The sequence below is a fragment of the Ranitomeya imitator genome, chromosome 3 (genome assembly GCF_032444005.1).
Source record: "Ranitomeya imitator isolate aRanImi1 chromosome 3, aRanImi1.pri, whole genome shotgun sequence".
NCBI lineage: Eukaryota > Metazoa > Chordata > Amphibia > Anura > Dendrobatidae > Ranitomeya > Ranitomeya imitator.
Genome location: NC_091284.1, coordinates 82,958,520 through 82,984,367, shown reverse-complemented (window position 1 = coordinate 82,984,367; position 25,848 = coordinate 82,958,520). Strand labels below are relative to the sequence as shown.

The 25,848-nt window shown below is 40.0% G+C and overlaps 1 protein-coding gene across 5 annotated transcripts in view; it reads left to right on the top strand.

The window, feature by feature from the left end:
* CMSS1 (cms1 ribosomal small subunit homolog) overlaps positions 1-25,848 on the top strand; it is a 400,717-nt gene that overhangs the window by 355,156 nt on the left and 19,713 nt on the right. For all 5 annotated transcript variants that reach the window (XM_069761026.1, XM_069761023.1, XM_069761024.1 and 2 more), the window contains exon 2: positions 10,885-10,985. In XM_069761026.1, coding sequence (XP_069617127.1) covers positions 10,885-10,985 — 101 coding nt within the window. The remainder of the gene's footprint in view (positions 1-10,884; positions 10,986-25,848) is intronic.

Below are 25,848 nucleotides of genomic sequence, written 5' to 3'. Positions count from 1 at the left end.
AATCTGCATAAAAAAATCTTCTTGGCTACACCAAAACACGTAAGAAACAAATGTATAACTTTTAGATCTACCGCATCCACAGATATTATTCCAGCGTTCTTTAATTCTACATTATTTTAGCACATATTAATTTCACAACTTTTATATGATATTTATAACACTCATTTTATATGAGTTTTCTAACACATTCTCACGGGAATATTATATATATATATATTTTGTGTTTTGCGCAATTATTTGACACTGTAATTCGCATTTTATATAAAATATGCATAAAAAATCTTCACATTCTCACGGGAATATTATATATATATTTTGTGCTCTGCATCATTATTTGACACTGTAATTCGCATTTTATATAAAATCTGCATAAAAAATCTTCTTGGCTGCACCAAAACACGTAAGAAACAAATGTATAACTTTTAGCGCTGTCGCATCCGCAGATATTATTCCAGCGTTCTTTAATTCTATATTATTTTATCACATATTAATTTCACAACTTTTATATGATATTTATAACACATTCTCATTTATAAGGGATTTATAACACAATATTGTAAAATCATTTATTGGTTCGCGGCCTTACTAATATCCTTTGAAAATAAATTCAGCATTATTATTCCATGCTGTAACATTTCTATTCTGCAGCAACCTGTTTAGTAAAAATTCAGCATTCTTTTTATATCTTTGGTTTATATTATATTAGCTTTTTGATAATCCCGGGAGTGCCATCTATCTAGCCCTAGTATTTTTGTTATCTCAAAAGGGTGTGACACAGTCCCATATATTATTCCAGCATTCTTTAATTCTACATTATTTTAGCACATATTAATTTCACAACTTTTATGATATTTATAACACTCATTTTATATGAGTTTTCTAACACATTCTCACGGGGATATTATATATATATATATATATACTGTATATATTTTGTGTTATGCACCATTATTTGACACTGTAATTCGCATTTTATATGCCGCTGCTTTTTCTTGTTTTTGTGTAAAATCTCTGGCAGACAGGCACAGCTGTATCTCTACAAGACATGCGGGACACACCAGAGACATTGGAAATTGGGGGTTATAATGTCGAATTCAGAAAATAACCATTTTATATTGAATGACTAATGATTTCTATAGGCCTACTTTACTATGAAATTATGCATAAAAAATCTTCTTGGTTAACCCAAAACCGTAAGAAACAAACGCATAACTTTTAGCTCGAACACATCAGCATATATTATTACAGTTTTTTGCTGAATTAAAAATTATACAGTTATTTCATATTTTTGGGGCTTCATGACAGGAGAAATTATTGATAGAAACCCAGAGTTTTGATACGTGTATGAAAATACACCAATATTAACTATTTGTGCTATTTTAGGCACAAATTTGGTCTATATGCATAACAGGCAGGAGTTGGGGCGAAGAAATATGTGTTACATGCGTAGTGAATTGCAAATATATTCTGAAGTGTATGGCATTTTGAGAAATGTGCAGCATAACCAATTACCTATCACGGTCACTAGATGGCAGAATATCATATTAATTATACATTGGGGTTTACTTTTGGAAGCTTATAAAGGCGGTGTGTATGTGCACAGGATGACTTATTTTGTTTTTATAGTCACTAATATCCATATTAAATGACTCTTTAGCTTTATGAGTAAGAGACAACATACAAATAGAATCCTTTTCCCTAGTAGTTTTATATTCTATGTCTGATATATTTCTACACAAAGCTACAAAACTATTTTGTAGTTTATAATGTATCACAGTAGTTTCATGTGAAGTTACATCTTAGGTTCTGTTCAGACTATTGTAATATCTGTAGCTTAAAATAGAGCCAAATAGCTACTTTCAAACACGGACATACACCATTGATTTTCGGCACAAATGGATCCAATATATCTCGTGTCACGGTTTATTTTTACCGCGTTGCGGTTTAAAGTTATAAGCATTTAAATAATAATTTTCTCATTAGATATGTGACTCGCGATATTTATTTGCTTAGGTTAGATCATTTTCAGTTTAACAATACATTTTATCACAAAAATGACCTTATCTGGGGCCCTAGAAACAACATAGCAGCATTAGTAAGCCCCTTTCTTTTTACATTATCAAGAATCCTTGGGTTAAGATAACGTAAGTTTATATGCATAAAGCATTTAATATAGTGCACCAAACATGATATGGTTTTTGATTTCTATGAACTGTCGCGGTCTAAAATGTAATCGCACTATACACTATGTGTGTTGTGTGTGATGCATGTGTTGTATGTGTTCTGTGTGTTGTGTGTGTGTGTGTATGTTTGTCGTGTGTGTTGTATGTGTTGTGTGTGTTTTGTATGTTATGTGTGTTTGTTGTGTGTGTGTGTGTTCTGTATGTTGTGTATGTATGTTTGTTGTATGTGTTGTGTGTGTGTGTGTTTTGTATGTTATGTGTGCTTGTGGTGTGTGGGTTCTGTGTTGTGTGTGTGTGTGTGTGTTCTGTATGTTGTGTATGTATGTTTGTTGTATGTGTTGTGTGTTTTCTGTATGTTATGTTGTGTTTTGTATGTTATGTGTGTTTGTTGTGTGTGTTCTGTATGTTGTGTGTGTATGTTTGTTGTATGTGTTGTGTGTGTTCTGTATGTTATGTGTGTTTGTGGTGTGTGGGTTCTGTGTTGTGTGTGTGTGTGTGTTCTGCATGTTGTGTATGTATGTTTGTTGTATGTGTTGTGTGTTTTCTGTATGTTATGTGTGTTTGTTGTGTGTGTGTGTTTGCCTGCAGCCATCTCCTTTCTGTAATTCTCCTCTCTCTTTACAGCGCCATAAATCTATAATGGCCAATTCATTTACCCATATTTATATAGAAAAGGTAAAAATCACAACTGAGGAAGAAACCAGTAGTACATGAACAAAAGTAACACCCGGAAAATAAAATACTGTAAACAATAGTAAAACATTATATTCAATAATATTCATATTTTTAACCTTATATGATTTGTTCGCGACAGTTCATAGAAATCAAAAACCATATCATGTTTGGTGCACTATATTAAATGCTTTATGCATATAAACTTACGTTATCTTAACCCAAGGATTCTTGATAATGTAAAAAGAAAGGGGCTTACTAATGCTGCTATGTTGTTTCTAGGGCCCCAGATAAGGTCATTTTTGTGATAAAATGTATTGTTAAACTGAAAATGATCTAACCTAAGCAAATAAATATCGCGAGTCACATATCTAATGAGAAAATTATTATTTAAATGCTTATAACTTTAAACCGCAACGCGGTAAAAATAAACCGTGACACGAGATATATTGGATCCATTTGTGCCGAAAATCAATGGTGTATGTCCGTGTTTGAAAGTAGCTATTTGGCTCTATTTTAAGCTACAGATATTACAATAGTCTGAACAGAACCTAAGATGTAACTTCACATGAAACTACTGTGATACATTATAAACTACAAAATAGTTTTGTAGCTTTGTGTAGAAATATATCAGACATAGAATATAAAACTACTAGGGAAAAGGATTCTATTTGTATGTTGTCTCTTACTCATAAAGCTAAAGAGTCATTTAATATGGATATTAGTGACTATAAAAACAAAATAAGTCATCCTGTGCACATACACACCGCCTTTATAAGCTTCCAAAAGTAAACCCCAATGTATAATTAATATGATATTCTGCCATCTAGTGACCGTGATAGGTAATTGGTTATGCTGCACATTTCTCAAAATGCCATACACTTCAGAATATATTTGCAATTCACTACGCATGTAACACATATTTCTTCGCCCCAACTCCTGCCTGTTATGCATATAGACCAAATTTGTGCCTAAAATAGCACAAATAGTTAATATTGGTGTATTTTCATACACGTATCAAAACTCTGGGTTTCTATCAATAATTTCTCCTGTCATGAAGCCCCAAAAATATGAAATAACTGTATAATTTTTAATTCAGCAAAAAACTGTAATAATATATGCTGATGTGTTCGAGCTAAAAGTTATGCGTTTGTTTCTTACGGTTTTGGGTTAACCAAGAAGATTTTTTATGCATAATTTCATAGTAAAGTAGGCCTATAGAAATCATTAGTCATTCAATATAAAATGGTTATTTTCTGAATTCGACATTATAACCCCCAATTTCCAATGTCTCTGGTGTGTCCCGCATGTCTTGTAGAGATACAGCTGTGCCTGTCTGCCAGAGATTTTACACAAAAACAAGAAAAAGCAGCGGCATATAAAATGCGAATTACAGTGTCAAATAATGGTGCATAACACAAAATATATACAGTATATATATATATATATATAATATCCCCGTGAGAATGTGTTAGAAAACTCATATAAAATGAGTGTTATAAATATCATAAAAGTTGTGAAATTAATATGTGCTAAAATAATGTAGAATTAAAGAATGCTGGAATAATATATGGGACTGTGTCACACCCTTTTGAGATAACAAAAATACTAGGGCTAGATAGATGGCACTCCCGGGATTATCAAAAAGCTAATATAATATAAACCAAAGATATAAAAAGAATGCTGAATTTTTACTAAACAGGTTGCTGCAGAATAGAAATGTTACAGCATGGAATAATAATGCTGAATTTATTTTCAAAGGATATTAGTAAGGCCGCGAACCAATAAATGATTTTACAATATTGTGTTATAAATCCCTTATAAATGAGAATGTGTTATAAATATCATATAAAAGTTGTGAAATTAATATGTGATAAAATAATATAGAATTAAAGAACGCTGGAATAATATCTGCGGATGCGACAGCGCTAAAAGTTATACATTTGTTTCTTACGTGTTTTGGTGCAGCCAAGAAGATTTTTTATGCAGATTTTATATAAAATGCGAATTACAGTGTCAAATAATGATGCAGAGCACAAAATATATATATAATATTCCCGTGAGAATGTGAAGATTTTTTATGCATATTTTATATAAAATGCGAATTACAGTGTCAAATAATTGCGCAAAACACAAAATATATATATATATAATATTCCCGTGAGAATGTGTTAGAAAACTCATATAAAATGAGTGTTATAAATATCATATAAAAGTTGTGAAATTAATATGTGCTAAAATAATGTAGAATTAAAGAACGCTGGAATAATATCTGTGGATGCGGTAGATCTAAAAGTTATACATTTGTTTCTTACGTGTTTTGGTGTAGCCAAGAAGATTTTTTTATGCAGATTTTATATAAAATGCGGGCGAATACAAAAAAGGCTTCTTTATTTCCAAATAACATGCTGCAGATACACTATCATCATGACCTGTGTGACTTGTGGCTGTCAAATAAAATACAATGCTCTGATAACTGCAGTAAACCCATTTCCGCTACCTTAGTAAATATTGTAAGTTGCTCTCTGTGTACGTTCTACACCGGTTTATTGGGTCAACAGAACCTCTGTTAGTATATCTCCCCCACAGAAACTCTGGCTGTCTAGTGACCAGCATGTCCTGTAGAGACACAGCTGTGCTTGTCTGTCAGTTTCACACTTATATTAATGAAATGTCTTTGTAAGCCACGTTGTCCTGTAGAGACACAACTGTGATTATTATATAAACGACATGGTGTGTTATAAAATACAATATATAAAAATGAGAATACCTTACACATTACAGTCTGCAGCCAGAAACACTGGTTCTAAAATACACTGCATAGAAATGTGGCCGTAATAGGTAATTAGTTATGCCACACATTTCTCAAAATGACATACACTGTAGAATATATCTGCAATTCACTACACTTGTAACACATATTTCATCGCCCCAACTCCTGACTGCTATACATATAGGACAAATTTACGCCTAAAATAGCACAAATAGTTAATATTGGTGTATTTTCATACACTTATCAAAACTTTGGGTTTCTACATAATTTTCTATTTATATGGCCTAATTAGCAATACTATTCAGTTGCATTCTGAGATATATATATATATTAATGTACACTCTGCACGCCATCATGCCTGAACAAAACAGAAATGTAGATTTTTTGCGAATTTATTAAAAAGAAAACTGAAATATCACACGGTCATAAGTATTCAGACCCTTTGCACAGTATTGAGTGCAATATTACACTCAGTCATTCCGCCTGTTACTGTATACATTGGTTATGCCACACATTTCTCAAAATGACATACACTGTAGAATATATCTGCAATTCACTACGCTTGTAACACATATTTCATCGCCCCAACTCCTGACTGCTATACATATAGGACAAATTTACGCCTAAAATAGCACAAATAGTTAATATTGGTGTATTTTCATACACTTATCAAAACTTTGGGTTTCTACATAATTTTCTATTTATATGGCCTAAAAAAACAGTAATACATGTGCAGATGTAACTTAAAATGTGTTCCCAGAATCAAATTACCAATATCAAACATGGTGTGTTATAAATGCATGAATAAAACTGATAGAAATGCCCAAAGAGTGCAGAAGTGTTATTTCTATAAAGATATATTGCCCGGTTTCTTATGTATGTCCAGTTATTTTCAACAAAACAAGGATAGAGTCAAATTATAGACAGCACAGGCAACGTGCATAAAGATAATAACATAAATAAGTCCTAAATGTCTATTTCATGTTAAAATTTGAGCTGTTGTTTTATTGTGAGAAATAAATCTTTTTCTATTTTTACAATATCGTGTCTTTGGTTTTTTTATTCGTATAAAACATACCGCTTCTTACTTGCTTGTGTTGTAACATTGGGTCATATTATATATATATATATATCAATTGCCAAATACCGACTCTGATAAAAATCATACCGACTCTGATAAAAATCATGAGATCGCTGAAATTGTCAGTCATATAAACCAGAGATATAAAAAGAATGCTGAATTTTTACTAAACAGGCTGCTGCAGAATAAAAATGTCACAGCATGGAATAATAATGCTGAATTTATTTTCAAAGGATCCGTAATACCAGGGTCTAACTTACTGGATTTGGTACGTAGTACAACGCAGAGCCATGCTCTGAACAGTAGAAATTTACCACCGGGTTGGGATTCATTTATGCAGGCTATGGCCGAACTAAATATGCCGTCTACAGTTGTGGGTAACACCGCTACTAGGAAGCTTTTAGATGAATTAAAAATTACCAACAGTGAGACACGCTCTGTATCTACACCGCTGAAGTTAGCGGCGGTTCCCCGTACAATTCAATCTTTACATTCCCCGTCATTAGGTACCACACGTGGAACTCTGCTACCTAAAAAAAGGTCTCTACCGATGCTGCAAACCATGTGGCTCACGATGTAAAGAATGTACTGGATAAATGCTGTACACGCCTTGTAACGCTATATTAATTATTTTGTAAGAAGTGTAATTGTTCATTGTACTATTTTAATGTTTTTACTTTTTATATTCTGTATGAATTTTTATAGTAATGAAATGTCTTTGAGATGCTGTTTTATTGTGAGAAATAAATCTTTTAAATTTTTTTTTACAATATCGTGTCTTTGGTTTTTATTCGTATAAAACACGCCGCTTCTTACTTGTGTTGTAACATTGGGTCATATTATAACTTGTGTTGTGACATTGGTGCATATCTCTTCTGTGTATATAAGGCAGCCACAAGGATAAAACCTGCTACAATGTGAATAAACACAACTTGCAATGGCCTCAGTAGATAACAAATAACTTTGCAGATGCCATCTTCAGGACACAAAAAAGAGAAAGCAAATATCAATTCAGGTACAATACAAGTACAAATGTGTTATAAAACAAAGTTCTGCTTCACAAAGATCACCAAACAGCATGAGTTTGTACAAAAATATCTGACCCTCAGATAACACAGCTGTTTTCTGAGAAAGCTAATACAAAAAACAAATAACCTCAGATGCCATCTTCAGGACACAATAACTTTTCTGTTTGTGAGAATAAACATTTATGGGGTACGCAAATACAACAACAATTGCTTGACCTAGGTGCTATAAGCCTCTGACCCACAGTTAACCTAATTTAGGTAATGTTCACCATTTAGTTAGTGTTTGAGAATACTTTTCACATAACAGGATGTAGGATTGCATACAGAAACATCAGCCCTATTCACTATATGGATACACTGTGAATAAAACAAAAGCTTACAGAATCAAACTCGGGGCTACGTATAAAATCTATTATAAAACAAATGAAAAAGGTGTTATAAACCACGTGTAAAATAAATACACGACTAGGCTATAATTATAAACATGTGTTATTCCACAAAATACGGGAATAATATCAAAACTACAACAAATTAAACTATATTAAACTATATCAAAAGGGGAAATCAAACAAGGAGGGACAGCTGGATACCAGCCGTCAGACAAAGGGAGGGGAGGGGTTACACATTTTGATACACTTTGATAGGGGCGGGGCACCTGTCAGATTGAGTTTGACGAAACATGGCTATTATACACTACTTCCAATAACAAATTTAGCGATTTTCACACTGGTCATTGACACTATATTAGATTTCCACTTCCTGTTCTTTTCAACAGACTTTTCAGAAGCCTCATTATCAACACGCACAGGATTACAATTCAATATGCAGCTGATATCACCAGATCCACCATTCACAATAGGTGATATTACAGCTCCCCCTCCCTTCACAATGACTCTTGCACACGCTTATTAGATGCTTTAAGATAAAAGAAAGCATCTGACTATTGCTGGTAATGTGCATGTGCATTTCCTGAAAGTACAGATTTTTTTTTTTATTCAGATCGTGACATGAAAATAAAAAAAAATTACACAAAATTGAAAAGGCATTTATCATAAAATATTAATTTATACAGTACTGTAGGTCTTTTTCTGATAACATATTCCCCTAAACTCCTCTGTTCCCTATGTTTATGTGCTGTATATCTTGCAACTTACTGGTAATCAAGCATTAGATACTTCTAAAACAAGTGATCCAGTGGGCAATAGAACAATCCAGGTCATTCTACACCCCTCTACCCCAGGTGTAAGGCACCGTACAGATTGGCAGTACTAAGGTAGGACACCTTAGCCTGCACAGATGCCAACAGTCCTGATTTTGGTGGGGCTGTCAAATGAGCCGGAGCACATAAGGAGTATAGTTTACCCCAATTTTGTTTCAAAAGGAGTGTTTCTTGTCTGGGGGTGTTCCAAGGTGGAGTTGGGGTGGTTACTAAAAGTAATATAATTTGGGATTTATGTGCTTGCAATTGCTGGTATGCAAAGATGGTAAATGTGTTTTTTATCTGTGCTGTATGGCGGTAGTAACACAGCAGATATTCAGCTTACTGAAAGCAACAGAAAGTGAAACGTGAGTGATAGAGTTAATGACATGAGCTGCAAGGTTACAAGTTTCCTTCATTCACCACCATAGAGTCTTGCCTGCTATCCTATCTCTCCACAAGTCAAGGTGAACCTGGCGCTCTGCTGGTCAGATGACATGTAACCAAGTCTGAATTCATTCCTCGACATTCCATTCTCACACTCATTGCCGTGCAGCTATACTGTGTGTAATTAATAGGGTGTATACATGCCACGCCGTGACAAGTCGCTGTTCCAGATATTTTGCAAATACGGGGATTTTTCTTCAATATCAGTTGCCCTTGAAATCACTGATTTGGTGCCGCATGTAAAGCCACACATACACTTTCAATATGTGAATTTTACACTACGATTACCATGTGGCCGATCAGGAATGTTAGCCGTGCCCCTGAGAAGCTCACCATGTCATATTATAGAAATGCATGCTAGAGACATGACTTTTGCAGTGAATTAAAGGGGTTGTCCACCACGTCCCGTCACAATCAATATGTTTGCCCCCAGTAAAATAGTAATACCTTTACTCACCTTCAGTGCCAGCGCCATTCCAGCAGAGATGTCTGTCCCGTGGCTCTCATGACATTGTGGCGTCACGTGATCACTGCTGCCACTACCAGACAAATCACATGCGTCCGGAGGAAGTGAGCGCTGCTGCTCTCCCGCTTTATCTGGATGTATATGATGCGACAAAAGGTGGGACGAGTGAAGCAGCAGCTGATTGGCTGCAGGGATCGTGTGACGTAACACAAGCCACGGCGGAGCCATCACCAATGCATCGGCTTCCTATTGCTGGGTAGCCGTATTCAGGACACGGTCCTGCTCAGCCCTTATTCATATTGATGTCATTTTGACACATGGTAAGGTTTTAATAATAGAGGTTAGGACCAACCCGATTTGGGTACGCCTTGACGCTGGTGGGATGGCTTTTACGCCTTTTTTTTATATCAAGAGCAGTGTTATTTATATGCACTATTGCTTTTTCTTATTTACTCACAGCAGGGTGTGTATGTTCATTTTTTTTCTATCTTGAGTATTGTCTGTTTAATGGCCAGTATGAACATGCTCCTATATTTTGCATGCATGCCAACTTATACTCCAGTTCATTTTTTGGGGGTTAGGGATCGCGTGACGAAACAATAACACACAGCCACTGGAGAGCTGACACCACAGTGCCTCCACTGAAGATGTGGAAAACCCCTTTACAAAAAAATAAAGCTATAGTTAATGCTTAGCTGCTAACTGTTCTGGATTTCTCGGGACTCTTGGGGGGGGGGGGGAGAATCGGGATCAGATATTCTGGGGTGTGTTTGGGACTTTCTTGATAGCTGTGTGCCTTTCTTGGGAGGGTTGGAAGCGAGGTTAAGGTGACAGACTTTTATTTGATTTATCCTCCTGATTTTTTTTTGACTCAGTTAAAATTTAAAGTTCACTTCCCTGTACTAACATTTCAACCATGTGAACATTTTCTTCTTATTTATATACCATTGTTCTGACCTGATAATAATGCCTGGATACTGTGACACTGAACGCTGAGCGTTGTTACAGAATAAGCTGTAATGTGTATTCCTTATAGAACAAGAGGAGGACGTAAAAGAGCGCGAGGAGAGCGATGAAGAGCCAAAGCCAAAGAAGACCAAGAAAGCCACTCCGTCTACAAAAAAGAAAAAGAAGCAGGTAATATATATTTATTTCATAGCTATATAATTTATAGTGATAAAAATTATATCATTTTTTCTCAACTGTGAAAAACAGGAAGAGTCTATTTTTTTTCAGCTAAAAGGATATACTGTTAATCCCATCAAGTTTTTTTGTGTCCCCACACAGACATAGTTCCCCAGTGAAGCCACTTAATATTGGCAAACATGTGAATCCCCTTTTATGTCCCCCATACAATATGGCATACCCAAAATGTCTCTTAACATTGCACGATGCCCTCCACAGTGCGCCCACTCAGTATGATGACCACAAAGCATGTAACGTACCTCACACATAAAGCCCCTAGAGTATCCACCAGCACCCTCCCACATTGTATGATGCCTCCCTCACACACTGATGCCTCCACAGTGCCCCCACACTGTACGATGTCCTCACAGTCCCAACACTCAGTATGATGTCCTCTGTGTCCCCCATAAAGTATGATGTCTTCACAGTGCCCCCCACACAGTAGTATGATGTTTTCACAGTGACCCCACACAGTATGATCTCACAGTGACCCACACAGTATGTTTTCAGTGCCCCACACAGTATGATGTCTTCACAGTGCTCCCACACAGTATGATGTCCTCACAGTGCTCCCCACACAGTATGATGTCCTCACAGTACCACCCACACCATATGATGTCCTCACAGTGCTCCCCACACACAGTATGATGTCCTCACAGTGCTCCCCCCACACCGTATGATGTTCTCACAGTGCTCCCCACACACAGTATGATGTCCTCACAGTGCTCCCCACACACAGTATGATGTCCTCACAGTGCTCCCCACACAGCATGATGTCTTCAGTGTCCCCCCTACATAGTATGATTACCTCTTGTCCCCCCCCACAGAGTATGATTTAATCAGTGTCCCTGCACACAGTATGATCTCCTCACAGTGCTCCCCACACATGATGTTTTCACAGTGCTCCCCACACATGATGTTTTCACAGTGCCCCCCACACATGATGTTTTCACAGTGCTCCCCACACATGATGTTTTCACAGTGCTCCCCACACATGATGTTTTCACAGTGCTCCCCACACATGATGTTTTCACAGTGCTCCCCACACATGATGTTTTCACAGTGCCCCCCACACATGATGTTTTCACAGTGCCCCCCACACAATATTATGTCGTCACCGAGTCCCCCACACAGTATGATGTCCTCACAGTACCCCCACACTGTATTATGTCCTCACAGTGCTCCCCACACACAGTATGATGTCCTCACAGTGCTCCCCACACACAGTATGATGTCCTCACAGTGCTCCCCACACACAGTATGATGTCCTCACAGTGCTCCCCACACACAGTATGATGTCCTCACAGTGCTCCCCACACACAGTATGATGTCCTCACAGTGCTCCCCACACACAGTATGATGTCCTCACAGTGCTCCCCACACACAGTATGATGTCCTCACAGTGCTCCCCACACACAGTATGATGTTCTCACAGTGCTCCCCACACACAGTATGATGTCCTCACAGTGCTCCCCACACACAGTATGATGTCCTCACAGTGCTCCCCACACACAGTATGATGTCCTCACAGAGCTCCCCACACACAGTATGATGTCCTCACAGTGCTCCCCACACACAGTATGATGTCCTCACAGTGCTCCCCACACACAGTATGATGTCCTCACAGTGCTCCCCACACACAGTATGATGTCCTCACAGTGCTCCCCACACACAGTATGATGTCCTCACAGTGCTCCCCACACACAGTATGATGTTCTCACAGTGCTCCCCACACACAGTATGATGTCCTCACAGTGCTCCCCACACACAGTATGATGTCCTCACAGTGCTCCCCACACACAGTATGATGTCCTCACAGTGCTCCCCACACACAGTATGATGTCCTCACAGTGCTCCCCACACACAGTATGATGTCCTCACAGTGCTCCCCACACACAGTATGATGTCCTCACAGTGCTCCCCACACACAGTATGATGTCCTCACAGTGCTCCCCACACACAGTATGATGTCCTCACAGTGCTCCCCACACACAGTATGATGTTCTCACAGTGCTCCCCACACACAGTATGATGTCCTCACAGTGCTCCCCACACACAGTATGATGTCCTCACAGTGCTCCCCACACAGCATGATGTCTTCAGTGTCCCCCTACATAGTATGATTACCTCTTGTCTCCCCACAGAGTATGATTTCGTCAGTGTCCCTGCACACAGTATGATCTCCTCACAGTGCTCCCCACACATGATGTTTTCACAGTGCTCCCCACACATGATGTTTTCACAGTGCTCCCCACACATGATGTTTTCACAGTGCCCCCCACACAATATGATGTCGTCACAGAGTCCCCCACACCGTATGATGCCTGCCCACATAGTGATGTCACCTGTGCCCTTGTATAGTATGATACTACAAGGAACGGAAGGTTTGCTGGACTCACCGCGTGTATTGGCGTATTCTCCACTCACGTAGCTTATAGGAGCCGCTTCACTGCAGGCCGGCAGTATAAAAAGGAAAAATACAAGGGAAAATGATTGGCACTCCCAGGAGAGATATAAAGACAGGATTTTCTTTATTCATATCTTCATTAAAAAAATCACTTGTGCAGATACATGTTAACCCACCGGCCCATTTCCGGCGTATCGTACGCCCTTAATCGTAGAGATAATCTACTGTAGCCTGTGACTACATTTAAAGCCAGTAAGAACCAATCACATGTGAGCATCAACGTAATATGCATAATTAACCCCTTAATGACCGCCGATACGTCTTTTAACTGACCTGAGATATAAGAGAATAGCCTCCCCATACAGATGACAATCCAGCATCTGTCGGTTGTACACTATAGCTGACAACTTGCTGTACCAGCCACGATCAGTATTTGCACCATCTAAATCTGTTTAACCCCTTTGATGCTGCTGTCAATAGTGACTACATCATTATAAATGGTTAACAGAGTGTGGGGGCTTCTTCTTTGTCCCAATTGGTACCCTCATATCATGATTTTGTTGTCCTGATGTTTGCGATGGCAATTCATGACCAAATAGCGGCCTTAGAGTCTGACGGCTGTAGTAATCTGTTTAGAAGTTAGCAACATTTAGGTGGTAAAAATACACATTTTCATTTCTGTCATACCACTTTGCATTAATTCCTGTAAAGCACCTGAAGGGTTAATAAACTACCTGACAGCAGTTTTCAATATGTTTAGGGTTGCTGTTTTTAAAATGGTATCACGTTTCGGGGTTTCCCAATATATGGGACCCCTAAAGTCACTTCAAACATGGATAGGTCCCTAAAAAAATACATTTTGTAAATTTCTTTGAAAAAATGAAAAATTGCTGCTACATTTTTAAACCTCCTAAAATGCTAACAAAATAAAATAACATTTTACAAATGGTGCTGATGTAAAGCAGACATGTGGGAAATGTTATTTATTAATGGTTTGCTGTTGTATGACTATCTGGATTAAAGGGATAATCATTCAAATTTAGAAAATTGCTAATTTTTTAACATTTTTTTCACATTTTTGATATTTTTTATAAATAAACACAAAAAATGTTGAACAAAATTTACCATTATCATAAAGTATAATGTGTCACGAAAAAACAATCTCAAAATCACTGGGATTTGTTGAAGCGTTGCAGAGTTATTACCACATAAAGTGACACTGGTCAGATTTCAAAAATTTGGCTCGGTCACTAAGGGGTTAATTTAGGAAATATCTGTAGCACAAAAACATTACTGTAGACGTGATGTTGTTATCCTCAGTACATTTATATCTTGTTGCATCTAGAATTTAATCCATTAGGTTGTTAGGTGTTTAGCAGCAAAATCCAATACATTTCTGGCATCAATTATTTTTTTTACACCTGTCACCTTCCCTGTCCAAATAAGTTTCCTTTTCCAACCCAAAACATATCAAACTTCTGATACTTTTGCTATATTTTTTTTTCAATTAAAAAATCGTCGGAAGGTGAGAATAACCATTTTTGTTATTATTTTTAACATTAGATCTTTTTACTATTGATGCTGCTTAGGCAGCATCAATAGTAAAAAGTTGGACACACTTGTCAAACACTATGCTTGACAAGTGTGACCAACCTGTCAATCCGTTTTCCAAGCGATGCTACAGATCGCATGGAAAACGCTAGCATTCTGCAAGCTAATTACGCTTGCAAAACGCTAGTGTTTAGCGGGAAAGCGCATGCTAATTCCGCATGCGATATACCTGCGGCAGGAGTTGCGGAATTGCCTCTGAAATTTCCGCGGCAATTCTGCAAAGTGTGCACTTGCCTTACTGCACCCGCTGTGTGGTACTATGTGACCTCTAGATGGTAAAACAATCCTCTAGAATATAGTAATGCCGTGTGCAAGTGCCTTAGAAAACAGTGCCCACATTTTTCCCCTTAAAAAGTAATAATGCCCTCTGCATCGACATTTAATAATGTTCCGAGTCTCTCCCAGTACAGCTGTTCTTTACACAATATTTTGCTCCCTATATACACCGTATAATACCCCCAAATGGTATACTGATCCCTTAGTAGTTGATAGCTCCAACACTGTATGATAACCCCCACGCTGTACAAACACCCCACATAAGCTCCCACATTGTGTGATGGCCCCCTCACTGTAATCCCCACCCTGTGTGTTGGCCTTCTAAATAGCCTCCATATAGTATAATGCACCCCATAGTCCTCATAGGCCTCTATATACACTGCTCAAAAAAAATAAAGGGAACACTAAAATCCCACATCCTAGATATCACTGAATGAAATATTCTAGTTGTAAATTATTCATTATATAGTGGAATGTGTTCAGAACAATAAAACCTAAAAATGATCAACGTAAATCACAACTAATATCCCACGGAGGTCTGGAGCTGAAATGATGCTCAAAATCAAAGTGGAAAATTAAGTTACAGGCTGATAAACTTCAGTGGAAATGCCTCAAGACAAGGAAATGATGCTCAGTAGTGTGTGGCCTCCACGTGCCTGTATGATCTCCCTACAATGCCTGGGCATGTTCCTGATGAGGCGGCAGATGGTCTCCTGAGGGGTCTCCTCCCAGACCTGGACTAAAGCATCCGCCAACTCCTGGACAGTCTGTGGTGCAACGTGACGTTGGTGGATGGTGCGAGACATGATGTCCCAGATGTTTTCAATCAGATTCGAGTCTGGGGAACGGGCGGGCCAGTCCATAGCTTCAATGCCTTCATCAGGAACTGCTGACACACTCCAGCCACATAAGTTCTGGCATTGTCCTGCATTAGGAGGAAGCCAGGGCCAACCGAACCAGAATATAGTCTCACAAGGGGTCTGAGGATCTCATCTCGGTACCTAATGGCAGTCAGGCTACCTCTGGCAAGCACATGGAGGGCTGTGCGGCCCTCCAAAGAAATGCCACCCCACACCATTACTGACCCACTGCCAAACCAGTCATGCTGAAGGATGTTGCAGGCAGCAGATCGCTCTCCACAGCGTCTTCAGACTCTGTCACGTCTGTCACATGTGCTTAGTGTGTGAACCTGCTTTCATCTGTGAAGAGCACAGGGTGCCAGTGGCGAATTTGCCAATCCTGGTGTTCTGTGGCAAATGCCAAGCGTCCTGCATGGTGTTGGGCTGTGAGCACAACCCCCATCTGTGGACGTCGGGCACTCAGACCATCCTCAAGGAGTCGGTTTCTAACCATTTGTGCAGACACATTTGTGGCCTTGTGGAGGTCATATTGCAGGGCTCTGGCAGTGCTCCTCCTGTTCTTCCTTGCACAAAGGCTGAGGTAGCGGTCCTGCTGCTGGGTTGTTGCCCTCCTACGGCCCCCTCCACATCCCCTGGTGTACTGACCTGTCTCCTGGTAGCGCCTCCAGCCTCTGGACACTATGCTGACAGACACCGCAAACCTTCTTGCCACAGCTCACATTGATGTGCCATCCTGCATGAGCTGTACTACCTGAGCCACTTGTGTGGGTTGTAGAGTCCGTCTCATGCTACCACGAGTGTGAAAGCACAACCAACATTCAAAAGTGACCAAAACATCAGCCAGAAAGCATTGGTACTAAGATGTGGTCTGTGGTCCTCACCTGCAGAACCACTCCTTTATTGAGTATGTCTTGATAATTGCCATTAATTTCCATCTGTTGTCTATTCCACACACAGCATGTGAAATTGATTGTCAAACAGTGTTGCTTCCTAAGTGGACAGTTTTATTTCACAGAAGTTTGATTTACTTGGACTTATATTCTGTTGTTTAAGTGTTCCCTTTTTTTTTTGAGCATTGTAGTATAATGCACTCCCCATAGGCCTCCATATAGTATAATAAACTCCCCATAGGCTTCCATATAGTGTAATGCACTCCCCATAGGCCTCCATATAGTATAATGCACTCACTCCCCATAGGCCTCCATATACCGTAGTATAATACACTCCACATAGGTCTCAATATAATATAATATAATATAATACAGAACAATTCCTGTTCAAAAATCAGCGTAGGGTAAATACAATAATTAAGAGTTTGCCATTGGCAATTGAACCCTAACTAAAGAATAAGGTAAAACATAACTTTTAATCAGACTATTAAAGAACAGCAGACCCTGATGAAGCCATTTCTGCTGGTGAAACATGTAGGAGAGGTCTAGGAATTATTTTAGTTGCTGGCTAGTGGAGTATGTATAAACTCTGAATGAGAGTAGACAGATTACCTATCAATATTCTACCAATGGATACTCACTAGCTTAGCGGATTTTAATATTTTGTTCTTTAATAGTCTGATTAAAAGTTATGGGGTGTCATAACATAGTGTACCGGTGTCGGAATCATGGCTAGCGCTATACTTACCTGCTACATGCACGCGGCTTCTTTTGCTCATCCTCTGAAGCCGAGTGTACATGTGCCGACTTCAGAGAGGCGCACTGTGCATGGTCGGGAGTGCAGAAGACTTCCGATCGTGGCGCGTACACCCGGCGGGCACATGTGCGAGGTATGTATAACGCTAGACACAACTGGGGGCATGGGGACCTGACAGATTCCCTTTAATCTACTGTAATTGAGCAGAGCTGTGATATCACAAAGAAGTCATGGACAAGTGTGACCCTTAAGCAGCCAATTTTTTTTTATTTGAATGCAAACTTTTTAGGCCAATAATTGGCCTCATCCTGAAATGGTTAAAATAGGCAATGCGCCTGTAAAATGGAAGCATAGCATGAGTGGTAATTGTAGACACTAGTGGCTAGAATAAGAAGCTTGTAAGTGGCAGAAAATCAGGGTTTCTATCACATTCACGTTCCCCCGAGCTCATTTTACAGGAAGTTTATGTCTTCCATCAGTCATGTGAAGAGCTGGGATTGACCCCTATCATTGGAATGTAAACGCTGATGTAATTGCGTCCGTTTTCCATCTGGATCCCTCTAGGCCAAATTCGATAATATTTTCCTTCATAGAACACGGCGCAGGAAACTGCTGTAAGAATCTAGGCTTCAAACGTACATGGAAGAGCAATTTCAGATGATATGCCGGGGCCAGATCGGCACGCTTCCTATTATTGCTCATTAGGAAAATCCGCTTACCGTATCACCAGATGTGACAGATTGTAGGAAGAAAAGCCAGACTGACAGAAAGACGTTCTTCTCTCAGTTTCCAACATCTGAGTTCTTGTACTTGGATTCTGTACAAAGCTTGTTAATGTTCATCAGGTGTACAAACCGCTGCTGTGATATCTCCATGTCCCATAATGTGGTGTCCGAAGCACAAAACTGCCGCTATGTTAGTCATCATCGCTCCCTGGCTGACATCCATCACTTGGGACAGTAGGGAGAGTGCAGGGCATGATATTGCTCAGGGGTAGTTGTGGACCGCCCTTGTAAGGGCGGGAGCTCGGGCACGTAGGTCACAGTTAGCCTTTTTAGGGCCTGACAGGGTATTGTCTCCCTACAGCGCTGGTTTATGGATTTCTCCAGTCTGTGAAACCATGGGCTACACCTACCTGAGCCACGGCATTTGGTGAGATCGTTCTTGTTTTTATATGTATGTCATATATGATTTTCACCTTATTTGCTTTATCCCCCTCCTGCCCGTTTATTATTTTTTCTGATACCTGCTAATACCTATACACACAGGGTTACCTGATTTGGCATTTTGTGCACTCATGTGCTTGTGTTACTAACCAGAGGTATCTTGTATATGTGGGACAGTATATTTTGTATTTACTACCACTGTTCTCACTTGTTTTCTATTTTGGTATCACCCATAGTGATGTCTTACCCTATAGGCTACATCATCTAATACCATTATAGTTTTTTTGGGGTTGCATTATATGTTTTTGTTATTGTCATATTAGTATTTTACCTGGTATAGAATAAAGGTTAAGTTTTAATTCCTACTAGAGCTGTGTTCCGAGTATATTGGTAGGATCTTGTTGGATATATCCAAGTGGATTTATAGATTACTGCTTTTTTTGACATCCATCACTCACCGCTCCAACACAGGTGTGCTGCAGGCAGTCACCGCTCTACTGTGCAGCCTGTCTGCTCTTCCCTGGCCTCACCTGCCATAGGTGTTTCTGACCGCTCTCGTGTTATTCCTACATGATCTCAGCCCCTTTATACCTTATCAGTTCAAGCGGCTTTCTTCCAATTGGCCTTCAGACGTTACCTTAAAGAAAATTTTATAAATTCCTAGCTAGCTTTAATCAGCAAGTCACATTTGCTTTGTCTAAGGAGAACATCGCTTTTCTGTAGTATGTTAAAATGGCCGCCATCTTGATATAGTCACACGGTGGCTCAATGGTTAGCACTGAAGCTTTGCAGCACTGGGGACCTGGGTTCGATTCCCACCAAGGACAACATCTGCAAGGAGTTTGTATGTTCTCCCCGTGTTTGCGTGGGTTTCATCCCACATTCCATTCTGATAGGGAATTTGGATTGTGAGCCCCATTGGGGACAGCGATGATAATGTGTGCAAACTGTAAAGCGCTGTGGAATATGTTAGCGCTATATAAAAATAAAGATTATTATTATTAATGACAGAAGACTGTCCTAGAATATTAACAAGATGAGTGCCTGTGAGCATATGCAGTAGGAAGCTCTGCATCCCATTCATGTGGAGGAAATTGATTTGTCAGTGGATATTTTGATCTAACACTGGAGGTCCCATGGGTGCTGAGGTAAGAAGAAGCTGCTCACACTGCTGTTCACCCTGCCCGTCTGTTCTAATAATGGCAATACCAGGGTTGCCGTAGTAAGAACAGACTTCTCACACTGCTGTCCACCTTGTCTATATGATCTTACACTGGAGAAACCAGGAGTGCTGAGGTAAGCAGAGGCTGCTCACACTGCTGTCCCCATGTCTATCTGATCCAATATTGGAGATACCAGAGGTGTTGAGGTAAGAACAGGCTGCTCACACTGCTGTCCACCGTGTCTATCTGATCCAATACTGGAGATACCTGAGGTGTTAAGGTAAGAACAGGCTGCTCACACTGCTGTCCCCATGTCTATCCGATCCAATATTGTAGATGCCAGAGGTGTTGAGGTAAGAACAGGCTGCTCACACTGCGGTCCACCATGTCTATCTGGTCTAATACTGGAGATACCGGAGGTGTTGAGGTAAGAACAGGCTGCTCAGACTGCTGTCCTTCCTGTCTATCTGATCTAATACTGGAGATACTAGAGGTGTGGAGGTAAGAACAGGCTGCTCACACTGCTGTTCACCGTATCTTTCTATTATTGGTGGAGACTTATGGACAGATCTGGTCACATGTTCCTCCACCAGCAGCCAATTTATGACAGAACTGCTGTCAGTTTGTGAAGAAAGCTGCACTAAGGCTAGGTCCACATTGCGTTAGGGCAGTTCCTTTAGCGGATCCGTCTGTACGCAGCACTAACGCAATGTAACGGACAAGTTAACGCACCCATAGACTTCCATTAGTGTAACGGATCCTAACACATGTCAAAATTGGCATGCGTTTGCAATGGTCTGTTAGTTCGTGACGCACCTTCCAGCGCGGACTACCACGTTTTCGGGTATGATACAACGAACGCACAGTGAACGGAAGCATTCATTCTGCCATAGACCTCTATTGCAAACGCAAATGACCTAACGCAGCCACATGCGTTAACGCATGTGGCTAAAATACAACACAAAAAGACAATTTTGGGGTCATTTTTAGTTGATCCGTTTAATGGATCCGTTAAATGGATTGCCCTAACGCACTATGGACCTAGCCTAACAAGAGGATATTGACGACCATGTTAAGGTGCAAATCTTCCTTGGCCACTGCCTGTTACCTACTCAACATTGTGGTGACCCGGCTATTTTCGGTACTCTGACCTCACCTCACTTTCCAGCCTCGTCTGCCTGGTTCTTATTTGCTGAATGTTGATCTCCCTTCCTAATCATTCATGGTCTTGTTCCTTGCTGGACATTGTTGGTTGCTCTTGATCTTGATCCCTGACTAAATCTTGCTGCATAGTAGAAATTCACCGCACACTCTAAAACGTTGGTTTGCAGACGTGTATTTACACTTTTATTCCAAAAGTTGTTTCAGACAGAAAAATCAACCACAAGCAGTGTAAGTATAAAGTAAGATACAACAACCCAACGTTTCGACCCTCCTGGGTCTTAGTCATGGGGTTACTTGGTAGGGGATGCCAAAATAGAAGGTAGAAGATGTAGGACCCTTAGACTTAGGGTAACCGAAACTGCTGACGGTGTGGTGTCCAGGGTGATAGAGCGGCGCATCCGCGTCCTGCTCGGTGTGCGGCTGTCTGATGAGCAGGACGCGGATGCGCCGCTCTATCACCCTGGACACCACACCGTCAGCAGTTTCGGTTACCCTAAGTCTAAGGGTCCTACATCTTCTACCTTCTATTTTGGCATCCCCTACCAAGTAACCCCATGACTAAGACCCAGGAGGGTCGAAACGTTGGGTTGTTGTATCTTACTTTATACTTACACTGCTTGTGGTTGATTTTTCTGTCTGAAACAACTTTTGGAATAAAAGTGTAAATACACGTCTGCAAACCAACGTTTTAGAGTGTGCGGTGAATTTCTACTACTTAGCTTTGGGGCCATCTAGGTCTGTTACGCCAGCACCTCGTATTCTAGACCTGAGTGCACACCATTTTTCCCTCTATTATAAATCTTGCTGCAGTCACCAATACAAGACTATAAATAAAACAGGTATACTCCAAAATATAGCTACGGTATATACAAAAAAAACAAAAGGAGTACAAAAACACCCATATAAAATGTCTCAAATATTTTATTATTTACTTGTATAAGATACCATATTCAAAATATTATTATAGTATTATAGTTATTAAGGTTGAAGGAAGACTATAAGTCCATCTAGTTCAACCCATGGCCTAACCTAACATGCCCTAACATGTTGATCCAGAGGAAGGCAAAAAAACCCATATGGCAAAGAGTAAGCTCCACATTGGGGAAAAAAATTCCTTCCCGACTCCACATACGGCAATCAGACTAGTTCCCTGGATCAACGCCCTATCAAGGAATCTAGTATATATACCCTGTAACATTATACTTTTCCAGAAATGTATCCAGTCCCCTCTTAAATTTAAGCAATGAATCACTCATTACAACATCATACGGCAGAGAGTTCCATAGTCTCACTGCTCTTACAGTAAAGAATCTGCGTCTGTTATTATGCTTAAACCTTCTTTCCTCCAGACGTAGAGGATGCCCCCTTGTCCCTGTTTCAGGTCTATGATTAAAAAGATCATCAGAAAGGTCTTTGTACTGTCCCCTCATATATTTATACATTAAAATAAGATCACCCCTTAGTCTTCGTTTTTCCAAACTAAATAGCCCCAAGTGTAATAACCTATCTTGGTATTGCAGACCCCCCCAGTCCTCTAATAACCTTGGTCGCTCTTCTCTGCACCTGCTCCAGTTCAGCTATGTCTTTCTTATACACCGGAGACCAGAGCTGTGCACAGTATTCTAAGTGTGGTCGAACTAGTGACTTGTATAGAGGTAAAATTATGTTCTCCTCATGAGCATCTATGCCTCTTTTAATGCATCCCATTATTTTATTTGCCTTTGTAGCAGCTGCCTGACACTGGCCACTGAATATGAGTTTGTCATTCACCCATACACCCAGGTCTTTTTCATTGACGGTTTTGCCCAGGTTTTAGAATTAAGCACATAGTTATACATCTTATTACTTCTACCCAAGTGCATGACCTTACATTTATCCCCATTAAAGCTCATTTGTCATTTATCAGCCCAAGCTTCTAGTTTACATAAATCATCCTGTAATAAAAATTGTCCTCCCCTGTATTGATTACCCTGCAGAGTTTAGTGTCATCTGCATATATTGAAATTCTGCTCTGAATGCCCCCTACAAGGTCATTCATAAATATGTTAAAAAGAAGAGGGCCCAATACTGACCCCTGTGGTACCCCACTGCTAACCGCGATCCAGTCCGAGTGTGCTCCATTAATAACCACCCTTTGTTTCCTATCCCTGAGCCAGCTCTCAACCCACTTACACATATTTTCCCCTATCCCCATTATTCTCATTTTATGTATCAACCTTTTGTGTGGCACCGTATCAAAAGCTTTTGAAAAGTCCATATACACTACATCTACTGGGTTCCTTTGGTCCAGTCCGGAACTTACCTCTTCATAGAAACTGATCAAATTAGTCTGACATGAACGGTCCCTAGTAAACCCCGTGCTGATACTGGGTCATGAGGTTATTCCTCTTCAGATACTCCAGTATATCATCCCTTAGAATGCCCTCCAGGATTTTACCCACAGTAGAGGTTAAGCTTACTGGCCAATAGTTTCCGAGTTCAGTTTTTGTTCCCTTTTTGAATATTGGCACCACATTTGCTATACGCCAGTCCTGTGGTACAGACCCTGTTATTATGGAGTCTTTAAAGATTAAAAATAATGGTCTATCAATGACTGTACTTAAATCCTGCAGTACTCGGGGGTGTATCCCATCCGGGCCCGGAGATTTGTCAATTTTAGTGATTTTTAGACGCCGCCGCACTTCCTGCTGGGTTAAGCAGGTGACATTTAATTGGGAATTTTTATCACTAGTCATTTTGTCTGCCATGGGATTTTCTTGTGTAAATACTGATGAAAAAAAGTCATTTAGCATATTGGCTTTTTCCTCATCCTCATCCACCATTTCACCCAGACTATTTTTAAGGGGGCCAACACTATCATTTTTTAGTTTCTTACTATTTATGTAGTTAAAGAATATTTTGGGATTATTTTTACTCTCTCTGGCAATGAGTCTCTCTGTCTCAGTCTTTGCTGCCTTGATTTGCTTTTTACAGAATTTATTTAATTTTTTGTATTTATTTAATGCCTCATCACTACCTACTTGTCACTTTTTGCGCCCCTTACTGCTCTATTTAGCCATATTGGTTTCCTCCTATTTCTGGTATGCTTATTCCCATACGGTATATACTGTGCACAGGTTATATCCAGGATGCTAATAAACGTCTCCCATTTTCTTTGTGTATTTTTGTGTCTCGGGATATCGTCCCAGTTAATTGCACCAAGATTCTCTCCCATCCGTTGGAAATTTGCCCTCCTGAAGTTTAGTGTCCTTGTAACCCCTCTATTACACATCTTTTTAAAGGATACATGAAAACTTATTATTTTGTGATCACTATTCCCCAAATGCCCCCCAACCCTTATATTTGATATGCAGTCTGGCCTGTTGGTTAATATTAGGTCTAGCAGTGCCCCCCTTCTAGTTGGGTCCTGAACCAATTGTGAAAGGTAATTGTCTCTCATAGTTGTCAAAAACCGATTACCTTTGCTGGAACTGCAGGTTTCTGTTCCCCAATCTATTTCAGGGTAGTTGAAGTCCTCCATAATAATGACTTCTCCTTGAGTCGCAGCTTCATCTATTTGCTTTACGAGGATATTCCCCATTGCTTCCATTATTTTTGGAGATTTATAACAAACCCCTATCAGTAATTTATTATTTTTTCCCCCTCCCCTTATCTCCACCCACAGGGATTCTACATTTTCATTAAATTCACCTATATTATCACGCAGCATGGGTTTTAAGGATGATTTTACATACAGACACACCCCTCCCCCTCGCTTATCCATTCGGTCATTTCTGAACAGACTATAGCCCTGCAAGTTAACAGCCCAGTCATGGCTCTCATCCAGCCACGTTTCAGATATTCCCACCATGTCATAATTATGCTCCAACAACATTAATTCTAATTCGTCCATTTTGTTGGTGAGGCTTCTGGCATTAGTATACATGCACTTGATGTTCCTCTCTGTACCTCTATTCTTTCTTAAATTATTAACTGTTCTAACCCCACCCCCCATGCCACCGCCACCCCCAACTTCCTTATTTGTGCCCAGGTCTCTGTCTGCACTATCTTCCCCTCCTATAAAATGAATACCCTCCCCCCCAATTCCTAGTTTAAACACTCCTCCAACCTGCTAGCCATTTTCTCCCCCAGCACAGCTGCACCCTCCCCATTGAGGTGCAGCCCGTCCCTAGTGTAGAGCCTGTAGCCAACTGAGAAGTCGGCCCAGTTCTGCAGGAACCCAAACCCCTCCTTCCTACACCAATTCTTGAGCCACTTATTAACCTCCCTAATCTCCCGTTGCCTTTCTGGCGTGGCACGTGGTACAGGCAGTATTTCAGAAAATACCACGTTGGAGGTCCTTGCTTTCAGCTTGCAGCCTAATTCCCTGAAATCATCTTTAAGGACCTTCCACCTACCTCTAACTTTGTCATTTGTGCCAATGTGCACCATGACCTCTGGGTCCTCACCAGCCCCTCCCAGTAATCTGTCCACCCGATCAGCGATGTGTCGGACTCGAGCGCCAGGTAGGCAGCACACCGT